The following is a 19957-nucleotide window of genomic DNA, read 5'->3' as shown; positions in this document are numbered from 1 at the left end:
ACAGATCTTTACATATTTAAGTCAATATTAGGGCTACCATTTTAATACACCAGAAGCAAGATCTAAGCAGTGGTTTTGCCCATTGGCAGAAGGTGAAGCACACAGGCCGAAACTCGAGGTATAAGTAACGTTTCTACAGCAGCTGACAGTATACATAAAAATGTCCTTCACTAAAAATACGGTGTAACTGATGCAAGACTGATGTCACTTAATAACCACTTTTAATAAGAAATTTTAATCTGTCTCATTTTTAAAGAGATGTTCCGCCTTGCCTGTAAGATTTGTGATTCCTACAAGATTCCCTATGAGGTGGACTGGGATAATGGAAAGAGAGCTTGTTGTATTTAAGAACTGTACGTGTCGACGCTGAAGTTGCTTCGACCAGCGACCCCCTCATGCGACGCTGGCGGCAGTCGGCGCGCATCTGGCTGCTCCGGGCGTCGCGACGCGGGGCTCGGCGCCCGCCCCACCCCCACCTGTTGTGTAACGCGGCCGCGACGCAGCCGGCGCTGTGCGCATGCGCCAGCCCAGGCGCCGCTCCATCCCTTCCCACGGGGCCCGCCGTCTGTCGCCATGGCAACGGATGAAGTATTAAAAGGCAGCGCGCGGGCGCGCTCGGCTCCAGTTAGCCTGCCGCCTGTGTCCTGTGTGCTCTTCGGATTGCCTGAAGCAGCAGACCGAGCCAGCGCTACCTGCCAGCTACCACTGTCAGCCCGCCGGCGTCAACTCAGCTGACTGACGGGTGCCCGGGAATTCGTCGTGAATTCGTCACACCACAAGCCGATCACCATCTCGTCCTCAGCGATTCATTTGTAAGTACCAGCTTCAGCCAGTTTTTTCACAGAACGTTATTACTGTTTGTGCTACGTGATTAGTATAGCAGCGGATACACCTCTGTACTCAGTTCATTTAGTTAATGATGTTATGACCTGTGACAAATCCACAATTCGCTTCTTGATAGAACAATATAACTAACTGTTTAGTGTCTCAGCCACTGTACAAATTTTTCGTGGCTGAGTAGTTTTCAGTAGTGTATGAAGTATCAGGGCTAATTGGTAACGAATCAGTGCGACGTTCAGATCTATTAAAATTGTTTTAAGTGTTGTTTTTTTTTGCATACAGTCTCAGTACGTTTTAAATCAAAAGCAAAGCTTACTTTATTCATACGTCAAATTCCATTGTTTTCGTCAGGCGCTTACGATGTTGTTGCTAATAATGTAGAACATGTAAAATACTATACTCACTAAATTAAGGGTCGGTGTTTTCTTTATATGTGCAGTTACATTGCTTTCTACGGGCACTTTCTCCTTTTTTTGCTAGTAATGTAAAACATTAATTTCGCCAACCATAGTGTGGGTGCCTTTACTGACGCCCAATAATTCCATTGCGGTCTTTGGGCACCTTGTTTTACTACTAAAGTAAATATACGAGGCTTGCAAACTTAAAGGAGGTTGCACAGCAGATTGTTTGCGTGTTTAAGCCTTTGTCGGCATCTTTATTCGTATGAACTAACCTTTGTCTGCTGAAATTGTTACAATGAGTACGTGATTCTAAATGGTCAATTCTCACAACTGTCTTGGCGCGTAAAGCGGTGTGTTATTTTATTTTTCCAAGGCCAGTTGGCCACGCTTGTTTTCCCGGCGCTAACCGGATTCTCCGTTGTTCCTCCGCAGGTGCTGCGCCATCCCATTCATCAGCATGAAGACAGAAGAGAAGAACGCAGCTCCGCGCGTCAGAATCGCGGTGCTCGGCCAGGCCAACGTGGGCAAATCAGGTGGGTGTCTACACGAAACGGCAACACACTTCCTTCTCTAACTGTATTGTTAGTCACAACCATTTCTGCAAAGTTATAAAAAATCAGTAGTAGACTCTGAAATCGGTTACTGTACGATTATTTTACAAATAATAAGTGGATTATTATTTCGAGCTAATGATTACATTACTTCTCAACACACTTCCTTCTTTAATTGTATTGTTAACCACAACCATTTTTACAAAGTTATAAAAAATCAGTAGTTGACCCTGAAAATGGTTACTGTAAGTTTATTTTACAAATAATAAGTGGATTAGAATTTCGAGCTAATGATTACATTACTTCTTGTTGTTGCAGCCCTGACGGTGCGCTACTTGACTAAGAGATACATCGGCGAGTACCGGTCTGATACAGGTGAGTGAGTAAAGAAATACTGTGCTGCTGAATTTCAAACTTGCAATACATTAATCTGTTCTATCGAATACATAAAAACTTCCACCAGTTCCATTATGAATTAATTACCTTCATTCGTTGGTAATAGCTACAATAGTTTCCATAAAAGTGTTTTACTTCTAATATTTATGAATCTGAAAGGTGTATTACTGTTTGCTAAGTTTTACGCCACTTAAGGCAAGGCGCTGAATCGCAACAAGAAATAATTATATTGTTTTATTCAGAAAGAATCAAATATTTACCTTCTTAAGGCTATGATTAAGTTCTTTGATTACCTTCACAAGACTTAGCGTGTGTTACAGTCAATCATGAAATGTAGAAGTACATACGGTTTTATTAATATGTAGGCACTTAAAATTAAGTCCACTATCTTTACCAATTTTCAGAGTATAATTGTATTTAACGTTATCAGACGGAAGCTAACAGCTTCGTAGAATACCTATTCCACCTTACATATACTTCAGTCTAAACTTGTTACAACAACGTTTTTCTCTCCTTGTTACAGATTTGTTGTACCGCCAGACAGTTACGGTGAACAACGCACCGATTGATGTCGAGATCGTCGACATATCTGGTGAAACGGTGAGTTGCGACACTCAAAAATACTTTGTATTCAGCAGTAATCAGTTATTCAACATGAACGTTTTTACTTTAAAGCGAAATGAAAAGTTTTTATGTCTTGTTCGTATTGCAGAGATGTAGGATCAGTGATTTCGCGGAATTTACTGATTCGTTTGCCTGTCCTTGTTGCAGACCGAGAGCCCGCTGCCCGTGGAACAGGTGGAGTGGTCGGACGCGTGCGTGCTCGTCTACTCCATCACGGACCGGCAGTCGTTCGAGTACGCCCACACGGCTCTGCAGCGGCTTCTCAAGACCGGCCGACCCACCACTCTGCTGGCCAACAAGGCAGACCTCGAGCACCTCAGGCAGGTCAGTACTCCACTCTACTGCACTCTACCCTCCAGGTCGGTGTCTAGCTTAGGCCTAAGCTAGACACCGACCTGTAGGCACTATTCTCCTCTGACAGTATAATGTTTCCTTTTCTGTAGCAGGAGATTACTTGAAATAATAATAACTATAACCAACAACCTTTACAATTAAATTATGAAGGAGAGTAATATTCAGTAAAATAGTGGTAACAGGACTTCCATTTATGTAGTGAAGAACAATAAGAAAGATGAGATATTAGTGCTTACCATGTTACTGGTGACAGTCAGCACTTATTCTTGTGAAATGATCGCATGGAACCTTGAACGGCTAGACCATTTTAACCTCAATAATTTTCAGTCTCCGTGGATACAATTTTACCTGAAAACTTGAATTTCTCCCGCCATATCGAAAATTCAGATAACTTATGCGAAGGCAACTAGCTAGCGTCTTTGACAACAGCCGATACTTCGACAGGTGAACAATGTATATTGTCGAGGGACAAGTGAGACTAGAAGTCTTTATGTGTGGCCATGCCCAACAATCTCTTGTTTAAATGATCGCGCATTCATTTGTCGATACAGCGACTGTTGTTGAGGATGTTACCCGTCGGCAATTGGCTTAAGAGTGCCTTAAAACACCCCTTTGTGGCAGGACTTTGACGTAAATGGTGACTCCTCTGATATTATGAAGCATCTTCAGCCCAAGAAGTACACAGAAGCTGCTCAGAATTACTTGTCACTTGAAATATCTGTAGTTGTTGAAGATTCTATGCAAGCATTTCACTGTAACATTTTTTATTGTTAGTAGAAGCTATGTACAGTGCGTTAATTACGTTCACAATTAGAAGATGACTGTAATCGATATAACAGCTGAGTATGATCCTTCAAGTCGGGGGGGGGGGGGGGGAGGGGGGGACTTGTAATTCAAAGATAACATACACATAGACACCCTCATATATCCGGAAGAATCCTGCAGGTTCGCTTGATGGAAATGTCTTCAGACGAATGACAGTTTCTGGTGATAGATGTATTACACCAACACTGTCATAAGCAGCCCCGTATCTCAACAGTCCAGATAATCCTGCCACCGTCTAGATGATTTACGCATCGCTCAAGGACTGTTATGTTAGCCCGCTTGCGGTGTTTGGGTTTCCGGCAGGTTCGCCTGTACCTGGACTCGCCCGACCTTCGGGGCTCTATGAATGTGCGGCCCCGGCATCTGAACCACCTCCCTCCCCTCCCTCCCTCCCTCCCCCTCTCCCTCTGAGTCTCCTCCCCACCACAAGACTTCTGTGGCAAAGGCGCTCGGCCAGTCGTTATTTTTGGCCCCCGTGCGCTGGCTGGTCGGCCCTCGTCAGTGCCTCGCGCATTCCGTCGCCGCCAGACTCTTGTCTTAACGGCAGCTTTTACTCCAGTCACACAGCAGTTCGGTACTCTCGTGAGTTTAAGTCAAATTTCAGAAGGGTACATTATCAGTTACCGCTAGTAAACACGTCGCAATACACTGACAGAAAGAAGTGCTTCTCGGACTGCACTGAATGACATTCCTTGAACTTTAATAGCTTCTTACCGGAAATAAAGGTCCATTGTGTGTAGTCGTTCGTAGTGTGGCATTAAAGACAAGCCCCGACGTAACTGGAATAGGGTGTTTAATAGAGCGCTATGAAAGCCAATAAAACATCTCGATATTCGTAACACAAGGAAGAAAATAAATTTAATTCGCCAAATTACCGGCCCATGTCGATAACCGACACGAAATCGGAGAATACAGTTCACATGAAGCACAGATGCCCCTCTGTTCACACAGGGAAATGAGTACTGCCGAGAGGGAATCTTAAACTGGTTTTTGGATATCAAAGAGCATTTGACACTATTCGTCACAGGCGATTTGTAATCAAACTGCAACCCTGTGGATGATAGTCTCAGCTGTGTGGTTACGTCCGTGATTTTGTACCAGGAAGGTCACAGTTAGGAGTTATTGACGGAACTGAAGTCATACCTGAGGTTCCCCTTGGAAGCGTTAGAGATCCTCGGCTGTACAATTCCCGTTCCTTACCGTCCAGTAAGTCAATCAGAAAAGCAAAACAAATTACAAAGTGATTTTAATCAACTCGAATTGGAACCATCTCACAGGAAATGTTCTGGAGAAAGAGGACCCAAGCGTAGATTTTATTGGCAGAATACTTAAAAGGTGAAACAAGCCTACTATAGAGACTACCGACATACCATACTGGACTTCTCTGACCTCTTCTGCTATACTGCTTCGTAATATGGGTGTCCTTGCAGATAGGACTGACGGAGTACATCTAATAAGTACAAAGAATGCTAGCTCATTTTGTATTGTCGCGAAGTAGCGAACGGAGGGTCACGGATTCAATACTATTTTTTTTTCTTTGAATGGCGAAATATCTTCTTGAGTCCCACGTACATAGTGAGAAAAACCATCATAATAAAATGAGAAAAAATCAGAACTCAAACGAAAAGACTTGGGTATTTATTATTCCCTCGTAAGATTCCACCCAAGGTAGTGCAACAGTAGAAAAATAAAAACTGTTGAGGCTTTCGTGGCCTCTTATTAACGTGTTGCCTCCTGGCTGTCGTCTCGAGATTTTGAGTCGATATTTGTTAATTGATTTTTCCTACGTTTTGCCACAACGGGTGGCTAGCAGTGTCAAAGATTCGCCTCCCAGTGTGCCACTGGCAATGGAGGGTGAATATTTGAAAATGCTAGCTACTTTCACTGGAAAAAACGGCTGTAAACGAACTAAACAAATGTCGGCCAAGGATCCCTAGACGAAGTGCAACGGGTATATATACTATAGAAAAATAACGAAATTGGAAATTTCGCTTTTATTTACCTCACCATTAGTTTCGGGATAGATATATATATAAACTGGAAATGGACGCTTAAAGAGGATACTGTTCATTTGCACTTGGTTATACGTGTATGTTTGTTATCCTGACATGGTTCTCATATTTTGGGAAGTACTATTTCGATTATCTACATGATTTCAAAATGGTTCCAGAAAAAAAGCTAGTCATAAAGTAAATAAAAGTGAAATTTTCAACTTTGGCTATTTTTCTTTGTACTGATAACACAAAATGTTGACCTGCAATTAATCCGGCATGCTGGAAGTTCGTTTGAATAAAGATAGTCTGGAAGTGTTTGCATGCACATTATACTGGATATTTAAGTGAGAATTGAGAGTAACCATCTAGGTGTGCATCAGACACGAATATCCTCAGATAGTCATCGAGCAGGTGGCAAGATAATGAGATTTCAAGCTCTGTAGAACAGTCCATATGGAATTAATGAGGTTGAAACGTGTAAGACGTTGCCTCCAGAGTAATGGATACCTGACTGTACTGCGTTAGACGTGTGAAAATGTTCTAATTAATCGAAAAATGTTCAGCCTGAGGATGCTCATTTGTACATTCTTGACTGTTTAGTACTTTTTAATGTTCAGTAACTGTAGTTGTTTGTATGGAAATAACTAGCAACCAGCTGCATGAAAGAAATTTAACTTCTTTCGGTCAATTAGTGCCCTTCTTCAGAAGGTTATACCTATCGCATTACTTACGAGTGTCAACAACAAGGTGCCCACAGCACAGTGCCGTGCCCATGTGGTTCATGCTGTATGTATATGATTGTTGACACTAGCAAATAATGTATCATTTCCTGAGGAAGGGTACTAAGTCTGAAACTGGTTAAGAAATTAAATTTCTATTACGCAACTAGTTGCTGATTATTTAGATGTACTTTTTCGACTATACGTTTGGTTCAGTGTCCTGTAACGCAAAATTATGTGGTTGTGTTGCAGGTGGAGGAGTCTGAAGGGCGCAAGGCCGCCTCCGAGGGCAGCTGCGCCTTCTACGAGGTGTCCGCCGTGGACAACACGGCCGGCCTCTATCAGGCGTTCGACTCTCTGCTGGCCGAGTGCCGCGCCGCTCATCAGCACCAGCCCAAGGCGCGCAAGTTCTCCGTCTCCAAGATGCTGGGCACGCTGATCGGCTCCGCGGCGGGCAAACAGCACCCGCCCCCGCTGCCCGTGGGCGGCGGCACCGTCGTCGAGTTCCACAAGTCGGACCTGCACCGCACGCGCGTCCTCAGCCGGCGGCCCAACTTCGCGGCCACCGCCTCGCTGTGACTCTCCCAGGGGACGGCCGCCGGCGGCGGCCACTCTTGAACCTCTTCCGGCCGAGCGGTCGACCTCGGCCTGCCAGTAGCTGCACGGCGCTGCCTGCGGGCAGGGTCAGCCCTCGCGACGCCCCCTGCGCCAACCGTGCGGATTACGATGCGCGGGCCAGCCCTGCCTAGCGTTTTGGTTCCCCCTCACTCCGCCTTGGTTTCTTTACGGTCTGAGAGGGTAAGGAGAATGTAGGAGTAGCGTTCCCTAGGCGTACGGTGGGAAGAAGAGCAAGAGGATAACGGGAAATACCAACTTCACCCTTTTACGGGCTGTTCCCAGAAGCCTCTCCCACATGTACCCTACTGCTCGTATGACGTTCTAACGAAGGCCTCATATGTCAATTTTGTCGAATGTTTTACATTCGTTGCCGTCACTTCCAAATGAAAACAAGTGGCACTTATTTTTTTCTCGTATAGTATTTACATTCCATGATATACTCAACAGTCTTTGGATACAAAACAGGTGTCTTATTTATCCTTTGTTTGGTACAGTATGGAAACATCAGATGCGACACTTGATAGATATCGGGTCTAATTTCAAATCGACCGCTGTCTACGCCTAATTTTATCAGTTACTTCTCAACAATAATGAATAACAAATACGGCCTAAGAGTCTGAATGGTTGTGATCACTGTATATTTGTGCCAAATATTTGTGTATTAGTCCTATTAAGTCCACCTTTTGTTATAAGTTGTTTCCTGCCTCCTCTTGATATTGTAACTGACTAATGAAACTTGCAACACATCCTTAAGAAATTTTACTTTATGGTCAACAGACCGTACCATATAGGTTGCGTACTTGAAAATCCCATTACCTTGGAAAAAATGAACTCTCATATAATATTTAAAGCAGATAGTAGAAATGGACTTCACTACATTCGGGACAGGACTGAGATAATATCCCTAGAAATACATTCCATAAGTCAGTAGGAAACAATTTGTATATATTTGTATATATTAATAATAAGGAGAAAAATTCTCTGTAATGAAATGTCGTTTTAGACTGTGTTTAATTAGCAGTCAGTAACAAACCTCTGATAATGCTTTATGAACTGAATACTGCTGTTATTTTGGAATGAAATTAGGTATTGATTCTCATGTATTGATGTGAAGAACGATTTGTTTCGAGAGAAAAATTTCCGGATGCTCTTTTAAAATCTATGATATTGGTGTAACTACAGCTAACAATAAGTTATGATAAACAATTACTACTATGACTTAAGTAGCTCTTTTACCTCTCAAGCAAGTCGTTCTTTGTAATAAACTCACTCGGTGGCAACAGAAAGTTGGTGTAAGTTAATATCAAATTGAAAGTGATATTGAAGTATATACACAAAATTATCTATAAGATGGCTGTGATTTTTCTAAGTGTGTTGTATTTTCTATAAATTGACTTTTTATGAAAATAAAAATAATTAACAAGATGTTGTGTCTATCACCATTTCTATTAATATTTACCCCTAATCCCTTGTGCCATTCAGATATTTTCTTATATGTCGATCTCTCTCGTTCCTTTTTGCGAATTCTGTTCAGATGAAGAATCGTAGGATACGGTCAACACGACCACTGCAAAGTGTAAATGAGGCACTTCAGAAACAGTGAAGGACATATGACATTCACTCGCCTGAATAGTAATCACATAACGAAAAATTTGTTCCCACAGCGATTCATATTTCAGCTTGTGTTTCTGGTTTACGACATGTAAAACACACACCATCGTGTTCAGGAATGGAATAAGCACCAAAATAATTATACCACTCAAAAGTTTTTGCCGTCCTGCAACTTCTTTTGCAAAGGCATATTTAGGTCACTAATGAAAATGCCATGTAGTTGATAAACAGCAAAGTTCTTCTAAACTAATGACCCAGTAATAAATGAGATGAATATGAGAAACATACATGTTAATACGGAAATACTTTCATAGAAATGTAAAGTCACATAAAAATATTTTTCCTCGTTTCAGTAACTGGCGTTTTGTAATGGAATAAGAACAATTTGAATGAGAATGCAATTTACGTTAACCACAAGTAATTATGAAGAGAAAAATACTTTCTTTCTGTTGGTTGTATCACGATGCCACTATTGTGTAGGTTTTAGAGCTGATTAGTTGCAGTGATGAAATTAATGAATACCGTGAAAACAACCAGTTATGACACACGTCCTTCGTTTAATTGTACAATCAGTGTCAGTACCCACATGGTATTACGCTACAAAAGCAAACTAATCGGGTGAGAGAAGAAAGGAAAGGCCAAGAACGTAACATTAGTCGGAAACACTTTGGATGTAAGCGTGGATGTGAGCAAGAAAATTACAAAACAATACAAACCACAATGTTAGCACATTTGTAGTGAGAATCGAGTACTACACAGGCCACGTCATTGGTGAATAAATAACATTAGGCGTAATGCTCTGTAAAAGAACAGGTTGGTGCTGTGGTAGGACACTGGAACCGTATTCGGGGGGCGACAGTTCGAATTCCCAATTAACTTCCCTGATTTGGAATTACACGGTTACTCTGATCAGGAAGGGTGGGTGTGGCCGATTCCTTTTCCATCTCTTCGCAATACAAGCTTGTGCTCCGTCTCTAATGACCATGTCTCAAATGGCTCTAAGCACAATGGGACTTAACATATGAGATCATCAGTCCCCTAGACTTAGAACTACTTAAGCCTAACTAACCTATGGACATCACAAACATTCATGCCCGAGGCAGGATTCGGACCTGCGACCGTAGCAGCAGTGCGGTTCCGTATAGAACCGCTCTACCACAGCGGCTGGTTAATGACCATGTCTTTGATGGAACATTGAACATTAACTTTCCTATCATCAAATTCCATGTGGCATCACACAATTTATATCCTTTCATACACGCGTGCAGGGTGGCCAGGAACGGTCTGACTAAATTCTACATTTACATCTTCATGTATATTCTACAGCCGCGAGAAGTGACCGCGCGGTTAGAGGGGCCACGTCACGGATTGCGTGGCCCCTCCCGCCGGAGGTTCGAGTCCTCCCTCGAGCATGTGTGTGTGTGTGTGTGTGTGTGTGTGTGTGTGTGTTGTTCTTAGCAGAAGTTAGTTTAAGTAAGATTACGTAGTGTGTAAGTGTAGGGACCGATGACATCAGGAGTTTGGATACATAGGAATTCACACACATTTGAACATTTGCTACTCTGCAAATCACATTTAAGTGCCCGGAAGAGGTTTCATAGACCTACCTTCACAATTCTCTATTATTCCAATCTCGTATAGCGCACGCAAAGAACGAACACCTATATCTCTCCGTAGGAGCTCTGATTGCCCTTATTTTATCATGGTGCTCATTTCTCCCTATGTAGGTCAGTGTTAACAAAATATTCACCCATTCGGAGGAGAATGTTGGTGATTGGAATTTCGTGGGAAGATTCCGACGCAACGAAAAACGCCGTTGTTTTAATAATTAATAATGTCCACCCCAAATCCTCTTTCATTTCAGTGACACTGTCTCCCCTATTTCGCGATAACACAAAACGTGCTGCCTTTCCTAGAACTTTTTCGATGTACTCCGTCAATCCTATCTCGTAAGGATCCCACACCACGCAGCAGTATTCTAAAAGAGGACGGACAAGCGTAGTGTAGGCAGTGTCCTTACAAGGGAACCTCCCCATCGCACCCCCCTCAGATTTAGCTATAAGTTGTCACAGTGGATAGGCCTTGAAAAATTGAACACAGATCAATTGAGAAAACAGGAAGATGTTGTGTAGAACTATGAAAAAGATAAGCAAAATATACAAACTGAGTAGTCCATGCGCAAGATAGGCAACATCAAGGATAGCGTAAGCGCAGGACCGCCTTGGTGCCGTCGTTAGCGTGAGCAGCTGTGAAACGAGAGGTCCTTGGTTCAAGTCTTCCCTCGCGTGAAAAGTTTACTTCCTTTATTTTCGCAATGTTATGATCTGTCCGTTCGTTCACTGACGTCTCTGTTCACTGTAATAAGTTTAGTGTCTGTGTTTTGCGATCGCACCGCAAAACAGTGCGATTAGTAGACGAAAGGACGTGCCTGTCCAATGGTAACCGAAAACATTTGATCGCAAGGTCATAGGTCAACCGATTCCTCCACAGGAAAACACGTCTGATATATTCTATACGACACTGGTGACGGCATGTGCGTCACATGACAGGAGTATATTGTCGACCCACCTAACTTGTACACTTGGCGAATGGGTAGAAAGATTCTTCTACCTTGCCCTATGTAGGTTTTCTTGTGGATGTGATAATCACTCCCAAAAAAGTGATGAAAACATAAGAGTTTGTCACAAATGGGTCAACTGGCTCTGAGCACTATGCGACTTAACTTCTGAGGTCATCAGTCGCCTAGAACGTAGAACTAATTAAACCTAACTAATCTAAGGACATCACACACAACCATGCCCGAGGCAGGATTCGAACCTGCGAACGTAGCGGTCGCCCGGCCCCAGACTGTAGCGCCCAGAACCGCATAGTTTGTCACATAAACTGCAACAAATGAATGCAAAAGTTTCACAGTCGCGCAGTTTTCCCTGTGCTCTGTCAAAACATATGCTTTAACGTTTTCAAATTTTTCCATGTGTAGACCGTCAAATCCTGCATATGTCCAAGGAAATCTGAACATGTCCTGGGTCCTAGAAATTTTGGAGAGCGAAGTTGATTATATAAAAAATTAAACTTTTCACTCGAAGGAAGACTTGAACCAAGGACCTCTCGCTCCGCAGCTGCTCATGCTAACCACAGGACCACAACGCTACGGTGCTGTAACTATCCTTGATGTTGCCTATTTTGCCCATGGACTAATCAGTTTGTATATTTTGCTTCTTTTTTTTCATAGTTCCACACAACTTCTTCCTGTTTTCTCGATTGATCTATGTTCATTTTTTCAAGGCCTATCCACTGTGACAACTTATAACTAAATCTGCCAATAAAACGCAGTCTTTGCTTAGCCTTCTCCACAACATTTCCTGTGTGTTCCTTCCTATTTAAGTTGTCCCTAATTGTATTTCCTAAGTATTCACTTGAATTTGCGGCCTTTAGATTTGACTGAGTTATCGTGTAACCGAAGTTTAATGGATTCCTTTTAGCACTCATGTGGATTACTTCATACTTTTAGTTATTTAGGGTCAACTGCCAATCATCGCATCATTCAGATATCTTTTCTAAATCGTTTTGCAATTTGTTTTAACCTTCTAATGACTTTACTAGCCGATAAACGGCAGCCGGCCGTTGTGGCCGAGCGGTTCTAGGCGCTTCAGTCCGGAACCACGCTGCTGCTACGGTCGCAGGTTCGAATCCTGCCTCGGGCGTGGATGTGTGTGATGTCCTTAGGTTAGTTAGATTTAAGTAGTTCTAACTCTTGGGGACTGATGACCTCAGATGTTAAGTCCCATAGTACTTAGAATTACTTTTGATAAACGGCATGGTCATCTGCAAACAACCTAATACTGCTGCTCAGATTGTCTCCCAAATCGCTTATATAGATAAGGAGCAACGAAGGGCTTATAACACTACATTGGGAAAAGCCAGAAATCACTTCTGTTTTCTCGATGGCTTTCTGTCAGCTATTACGAACTGTGACCTCTCTGACAGGAAATCACGAATCCAGTCACATACTGAGACGATATTCCAAAGCACGCAATTTCACTACAAGCGGCTTGTGTGGTACTGTGTGAAAAGCCTTCCGGAAATCCAGAAATACGGAATCAATATGAAATCCCTTGTCAAGAGCACTCAACGCTTCATGCGAGTAAACCATGTTTTCTAAATCCTTGCCGACTGTGTGTCAAAAGACCGTTTTCTTCGAGGTAATTCATAATGTTTGAACACATTATATGTACCAAAATCGTGCTGTATATCGAAGTTAATGATAATGGTCTATAATTTAGTGGATTGCTTCTACTACCTTTCTTGAATATTGGTGTGACCTGTGCAACTTTCCAGTCTTTGGGTACGGATATTTCGTCTATCGAACGGTTGTATATGATTGTTAAGTATGGATCTATTGCATCAGCATACTCTGAAAGGAACCTAATTGGTATACAGTCTGAACCAGAAGACTTACTTTTATTAGGTGATTTAAGTTTCTTCCCTACTCTGAGGATATTTACTTCTACGTAACTCATGTTCGCAGCTCCCCCCCCCCCCCTTTTAATACCAAGTTAGGTTTTATTAGGACCTTTGTAAAAGCTCCGGATAAAAAAGGTGAGGCCTTCAATCACTTAAAAAAAAAGTTTCCCGAATTAAGTTAGGCAAAGCTGAAAGAGGGTATATTTGTTGGACCACAAATAAGAAAATTGCTGAAAGATCCAACCTTTGATACCAAACTCACAGATATCCAATTAGCTGCTTGGTCTTCTTTTAAAGCAATTGTGAAGGGCTTCTTGGGTAAAAGAAAAGACAAAAACTTTGTTACCATTGTGAATGATCTGTTGGACAAGTATAAGAACATGGGATGTAGAATGTCGCTTAAATTTCACTTTTTACATTCGTACCCTGATTTCTCCCCCGAAAATTTGGGAGCCGTAAGCGATGAGTATAGTGAACGCTTTCACCAAGACATTCTTATCATGGAACACCGTTACCAAGGGCATTTGAACCCTTCTATGATGAGTGACTACTGCTGAGGTCGTGTTAGGGAGAGTGATGAAATGGCAAACAAAAGAAGAGCTCCGTCGTCGCATTTTAAAAAACCAAAGACGATTAAAGGTGAAAATATCATCTGAAGTAATTTGGACCTTTTATTGGTATCATGCCCATATGTATACACAAAATAGTACTAATTTTGAAAAGTTCTGAATGTGTATTTTTGTTTCACTTAATTGTGTCAATTTTCGCTCTTCCAATTTTTTATTCTACTGTGTATCTAGGAAATGTGACGTCATAGAGAAAAACTGATTTCACCAGTTTATTCGGCACCCCAAAACTAGGTAATTCCACCCATTTACAAACCAGATGCAGAAAAAAAGTTTAAATTTGTTAAGTAGTGTAATCAGTCGTCAGTAGAAAGTGCCGAACTAAATGATGGATATGTTTCATGTTCTCATATTATTTACATTAAACACGAACATTCTCGAATAAAAAAAATTAACTTCGGAAAAGTATGGAATGCAGTTCATTTCTTCCAGTTACCATCTCAAATCTGGTCTTGCGACATTTCTAGAAAAAAAGGCCTTAAAGTGTTCTAAACTTACTACAGCGAAATATAAAGCTAAACTAGTTTTCTGCCGCTGAAGAGTTGAAACAGTTTTCTCATCACATTTCATTCGAGGTAACGATCAGAAATTCCTAGATCGGCTCTGTATATATTGATGTGTACTATCTTGGCCCGTTCAGCCTTCACGATTTCCACAAAATCCAACAAACAAACGGGTTGTCGTGCATCGATGAATTTGTGTCATATGTGAGGGCCATGGTGATGCTACTGCTAGTCACGGTCAGAAACGACGCCTCGCCTTGGCATAGTACGTGACCTCCGTTTAGTCGTGTCTTCGTACGTTTAATCACAACCGCGAACTTGTTCCTCCCTGCCCTGGCACAAATGGCTCTGAGCACTATGGGACTCAGCATCTGTGGTCATAAGTCCCCTAGAACTACTTAAACCTAACTAACCTAAGGACATCACACACATCCATGCCCGGGCAGGATTCGAACCTGCGACCGTAGCAGTCGCACGGTTCCTGACTGAGCGCCTAGAAGCCCTGGCACAGTTCATGACATATGCTCATAGATTCAATTATGCCAGTGACTCTTCGCCACCTTGCAAACATCACGGAAGCTCTACCGTGTACTCTACTGGACCAGCACTCCTCGAAGAACGGATATTGCGGAGAAATGATTTTGTGACAGTGTAGGGCAGAGTTTACAAACTGAAACTTAAAAAATGTAGCAGATCTACTAAGCAGACTGCGTACGCTACGCTTGTCCGTCCTCTTTTAGAATACTTCTGCGCAGTGTGGGCTCCTTATGAGATAGGATTGACGGAGTACATCGAAAAAGTTCGAAGTAGGGTAGCACGTTTTGTGTTATTGCGAAATAGGGGAGACAGTGTCACTGAAATGATACAGGATTTGGGGTGGGCATAATTAAAAGAATGGAGTTTTTCGTTGCGATGGAATCTTCTCACGAAATTCCAATCACCACCTTTCTTCTCCGAATGCGAACATATTTTGTTGAAACCGACCTACGTACGGACAAACGGTTGCCATGATAAAATAGGGGAAATAAGAGCTCGTACGGAAAGACATAGATCTTCGTTCTTTCCGCACACTGTACGATATTGGAATAATAGAGAATAGTGAAGGTGGTTCGATGAAACCTATGCCAGGCACTTATATGTAATTTGCAGAGTATCTATGAAGATGTTGACATTGCATTATTCTCGCTTTGCTTTTGTTGATGTTCATATTATGTTCTCCTTTAAAGACACTGTCCATTCCATTCAACCGCTCTTCCAAGTACTTTGGTGTCTCTGACAGAATTACAATGTCATCGGCAAACCTCAAAGTTTTTATTTCTTCTCCCTGGACTTTAAGTCACCCTCCAAAATTTTCTTTATTTGCCTTTGCTTAACCTGCCTTCTATGAGAATTCGAGGGTCTGTACAGTCTGTCGTGTTCTTACATTTCTCCGGAATCCAAACATCTTACCCAAGGTCGGCTTCTATGAGTTTTTCCATTGTTCTGTAAATTGGTGTTAGTATTTTGTCATCCAAGCTGTCAGAAAAGTAACATATATGGAAAACAAGGAATATCCGAAATAAATCTCCAGTGTACACTTGGGAGAAATTATAATTCAAAAACAGACAGGACATGACAGCAACGATGTGACATGTAAGCTAATGATATATTATAGCTTTTCAGATCATAGCTACAACACCATTATATTCAGACCATCGCTTATTCATGTATTTACAGAGCCCCTGACCATGTCAATTTGCCGAAATGGGCTCATCGTAAATGAGATAAAATATAAACAGTTTACATAGCAGTGTAGAGGGCTATTATTCAAAATAATCATGTTATTAAAAGACATATTTTGCACTGCGGGCCCCAAAGTACAAAAGCTATTCTTCACGCAGGGTCAAATCTCCCTTCTCATCTTCCTCTATGTTGTGACTTGGCAAGACAGCCAAGCCACTATGAGATAGCCGAAAGGCAAGCGTTTAAACTCACGCAGTCTGGCGTGAGGTCTCGAACAGTTAAAGGAATAGAGACTAGCAAAAAAGGTACGTAGCTTCTGGAATACTTAACTTTAATCCATAATTGGTGAACATCGGTCTGACGGTACATGCATCACAAGATAAATAACCAATGATAATGGCGCCTTGCTAGGTCGTAGCAAATGACGTAGCTGAAGGCTATGCTAACTATCGTCTCGGCAAATGAGATCGTATTTTGTCAGTGAACCATCGCTAGCAAAGTCAGCTGTACAACTGGGACGAGTGCTAGGACGTCTCTCTAGACTTGCCGTGTGGCGGCGCTCGGTCTGCAATCACTGATAGTGGCGACACGCGGGTCCGACGTATACTACCGGACCGCGGCCGATTTAAAGGCTACCACCTAGCAAGTGTGGTGTCTGGCGGTGACACCACACTCTATATCCTCTTCCATTTCCATAATATTGCCCTCAAGTGCATCTCCCTTGTATAGGCCCTCCAAATACTCTTTCCACCTTTCTGCTTTCCTTCTTTGCTTGGAACTGGTTATCCATTTTAGCTCTTCATAGTCATAAAGGTGGTTTTCTTTTCTCCAAAGGTCTCTTTAAATTTCCTGTAGTCAATATTTGTCTTACACCTGAAGACATATGCTTCTACATCGTTACATTAGTCCTCTAGCCACTCCTGCTTAGCCATTTTGCACTTCCTGTCAATCTCATTTTTTGTATTCCCTTTCAGCTGCTTTATTTACTGCAACCTCCCCAAGAACCATGGACCTTGCCGTTGGTGGGGAGGCTTGCGTGCCTCAGCGATACAGATAGCCGTACCGTAGGTGCAACCAAAACAGACAAACGTGTGGTTCCTGAAGAGGGGCAGCAGCCTTTTCAGTAGTTGCAGGGGCAAAAGTCTGGATGATTGACTGATCTGGTCTTGTAACATTAACCAAAACGGACTTGCTGTGCTGGTATTGCGAATGGCTGAAAGTAAGGGGAAACTACGGCCGTAATTTTTCCCGAGGGCATGCAGCTTTACTGTATGGTTAAATGATGATGGCGTCCTCTTGGGTAAAATATTCCGGAGGTAAAATAGTCCCCCATTCGGATCTCCGGGCGGGGACTACTCAGGAGGACGTCGTTATCAGGAGAAAGAAAACTGGCGTTCTACGGATCGGAGCGTGGAATGTAATCGAGCAGGTAGGTTAGAAAATTTAAAAAGGGAAATGGATAGGTTAAAGTTAGATATAGTAGGAATTAGTGAAGTTCGGTGGCAGGAGGAACAAGACTTTTGGTCGGGCGAATATAGGGTTATAAATACAAAAACAAATAGGGGTAATGCAGGCGTCGGTTTAATAATGAATAAAAAAATAGGAGTGCGGGTAAGCTACTACAAACAGCATAGTGAACGCCTTTTGTGGCCAAGATAGACACGAAGCCCACGCCTACTAGTAGTACAAGTTTATATGCCAACTAGCTCTGCACATGACGAAGAAATTGAAGAAATGTATGATGAAATAAAAGAAATTATTCTGATAGTGAAGGGAGACGAAAATTTAATAGTCATGGGTGACTGGAACTCGGTAGTAGGAAAAGGGAGAGAAGGAAACGTAGTAGGAGAATATGGATGGGGGTAAGAAACGAAAGAGGAAGCCGCCTGGTAGAATTTTGCACAGAGCACAACTTAATCATAGCTAACACTTGGTTCAAGAATCATTAAAGAAGGTTGTATACATGGAAGAAGCCTGGAGATACTGACAGGTTTCAGAAAGATTAATGGTAAGACAGAGATTTAGGAACCAGGTTTTAAATTGTAAGACATTTCCAGGGGCAGATGTGGAATCTGACCACAATCTATTGGTTATTAACTGTAGATTAAAACTGAAGAAACTGTAAAAAGGTGGGAATTTAAGGAGATGGGACCTGGATAAACTGAAAGAACCACAGGTTGTACAGAGTTTCAGGGAGAGCATAAGGGAACAATTGACAGGAACGGGGGAAAGAAATAAGTAGAAGAAGAATGGGTAGCATTGAGAGATGATATAGTGAAGGTAGCAGAGGATCAAGTAGGTAAAAAGACGAGGGCTAGTAGAAATCCTTGGGTGACAGAAGAAATATTGAATTTAATTGATGAAAGGAGGAAATATAAAAATGCAGTAAATGAAGCAGGCAAAAAGGAATACAAACGTCTCAAAAATGAGATCGACAGGAAGTGCAAAATGGCTAAGCAGGGATGGGTAGAGGACAAATGTAAGGATGTAGAGGTTTATCTCACTAGGGGTAAGATATATACTGCCTACAGGAAAATTAAAGAGACTTTTGGAGAAAAGAGAACCAATTGTATGAATATCAAGAGCTTAGATTATAACCCTGTACTAAGCAAAGAAGGGAAAGCAGAAAGGTGGAAGGAGTATACAGAGGGTCTATACAAGGGCGATGTACTTGAGAACAATATTATGGAAATGGAAGAGGATGTAGATGAAGATGAAATGGGAGATACGATACTGCGTGAAGAGTTTGACAGAGCACTGAAAGACCTGAGTCGAAACAAGGCCCCGGGAGTAGACAACATTCCATTAGAACTACTGACGGCCTTAGGAGAGCCAGTCCTGACAAAACTCTACCATCTTGTGAGCAAGATGTATGAGAGAGGCGAAATACCCTCAGACTTCGAGAAGAATATAATAATTCCAATCCCAAATAAAGCAGGTGCTCACAGATGTGAAAATTAGCGAACGATCAGTTTAATAAGTCACGGATGCAAAATACTAACGCGAATTCTTTACAGAATAATGGAAAAACTAATAGAAGCCGACCTCGGGGAAGATCAGTTTGGATTCCGTAGAAATATTGGAACACGTGAGGCAATACTGACCCTACGATTTATCTTAGAAGCTAGATTAAGAAAAGGCAAACCTACGTTTCTAGCACTTGTAAACTTAGAGAATGATTTTGACAATGTTGACTGGAATATTCTCTTTCAAATTCTGAAGGTGGCAGGGGTAAAACACAGGGAGCGAAAGGCTATTTACAATTTGTACAGAAATCAGATGGCAGTTATAAGAGTCGAGGGACATGAAAGGGAAGCAGTGGTTGGGAAAGGAGTGAGACAGGGTTATAGCCTTTCCCCGATGCTATTCAATCTGTATATTGAGCAAGAAGTAAAGGAAACAAAAGAAAAGTTCGGAGTAGGTATTAAAATCCATGGAGAAGGAATAAAAACTTTGAGGTTTGATGATGACATTGTAATTCTGTCAGAGATGGCAAAGGACTTGGAAGAGTAGTTGATCGGAATGCATAGTGTCTTGAAAGGAGGATATAAGATGAACATCAAAAAAAGCAAAACGAGGATAATGGAATGTAGTAGAATTAAGTCGGGTGATACTGAGGGAATTAGGTTAGGAAATAAGACACTTAAAGTAGTAAAGGAGTTTTGCTATTTGGGGAGTAAAATAACTGATGATGGTCGAAGTTGAGAGG

The 19957-nt window shown here is 42.0% G+C and overlaps 1 protein-coding gene across 1 annotated transcript; it reads left to right on the top strand.

Annotated features, from left to right (window-relative positions):
- The first annotated feature begins 638 nt into the window (after positions 1–638).
- On the top strand, positions 639–8690 carry LOC126234287 (ras-related and estrogen-regulated growth inhibitor-like protein). Its single transcript, XM_049942974.1, has 6 exons — positions 639–812; positions 1674–1774; positions 2111–2167; positions 2712–2788; positions 2960–3136; positions 6957–8690. The coding sequence occupies exons 2-6, from the start codon at positions 1699–1701 to the stop codon at positions 7281–7283; spliced, it is 714 nt and encodes a 237-aa protein (XP_049798931.1). The 5' UTR covers positions 639–812; positions 1674–1698; the 3' UTR covers positions 7284–8690.
- Positions 8691–19957: the final 11267 nt, after the last annotated feature.

Source organism: Schistocerca nitens, chromosome 2, assembly GCF_023898315.1.
Source record: "Schistocerca nitens isolate TAMUIC-IGC-003100 chromosome 2, iqSchNite1.1, whole genome shotgun sequence".
Lineage (NCBI taxonomy): Eukaryota > Metazoa > Arthropoda > Insecta > Orthoptera > Acrididae > Schistocerca > Schistocerca nitens.
This window is presented reverse-complemented; position numbering and strand designations above follow the sequence as displayed.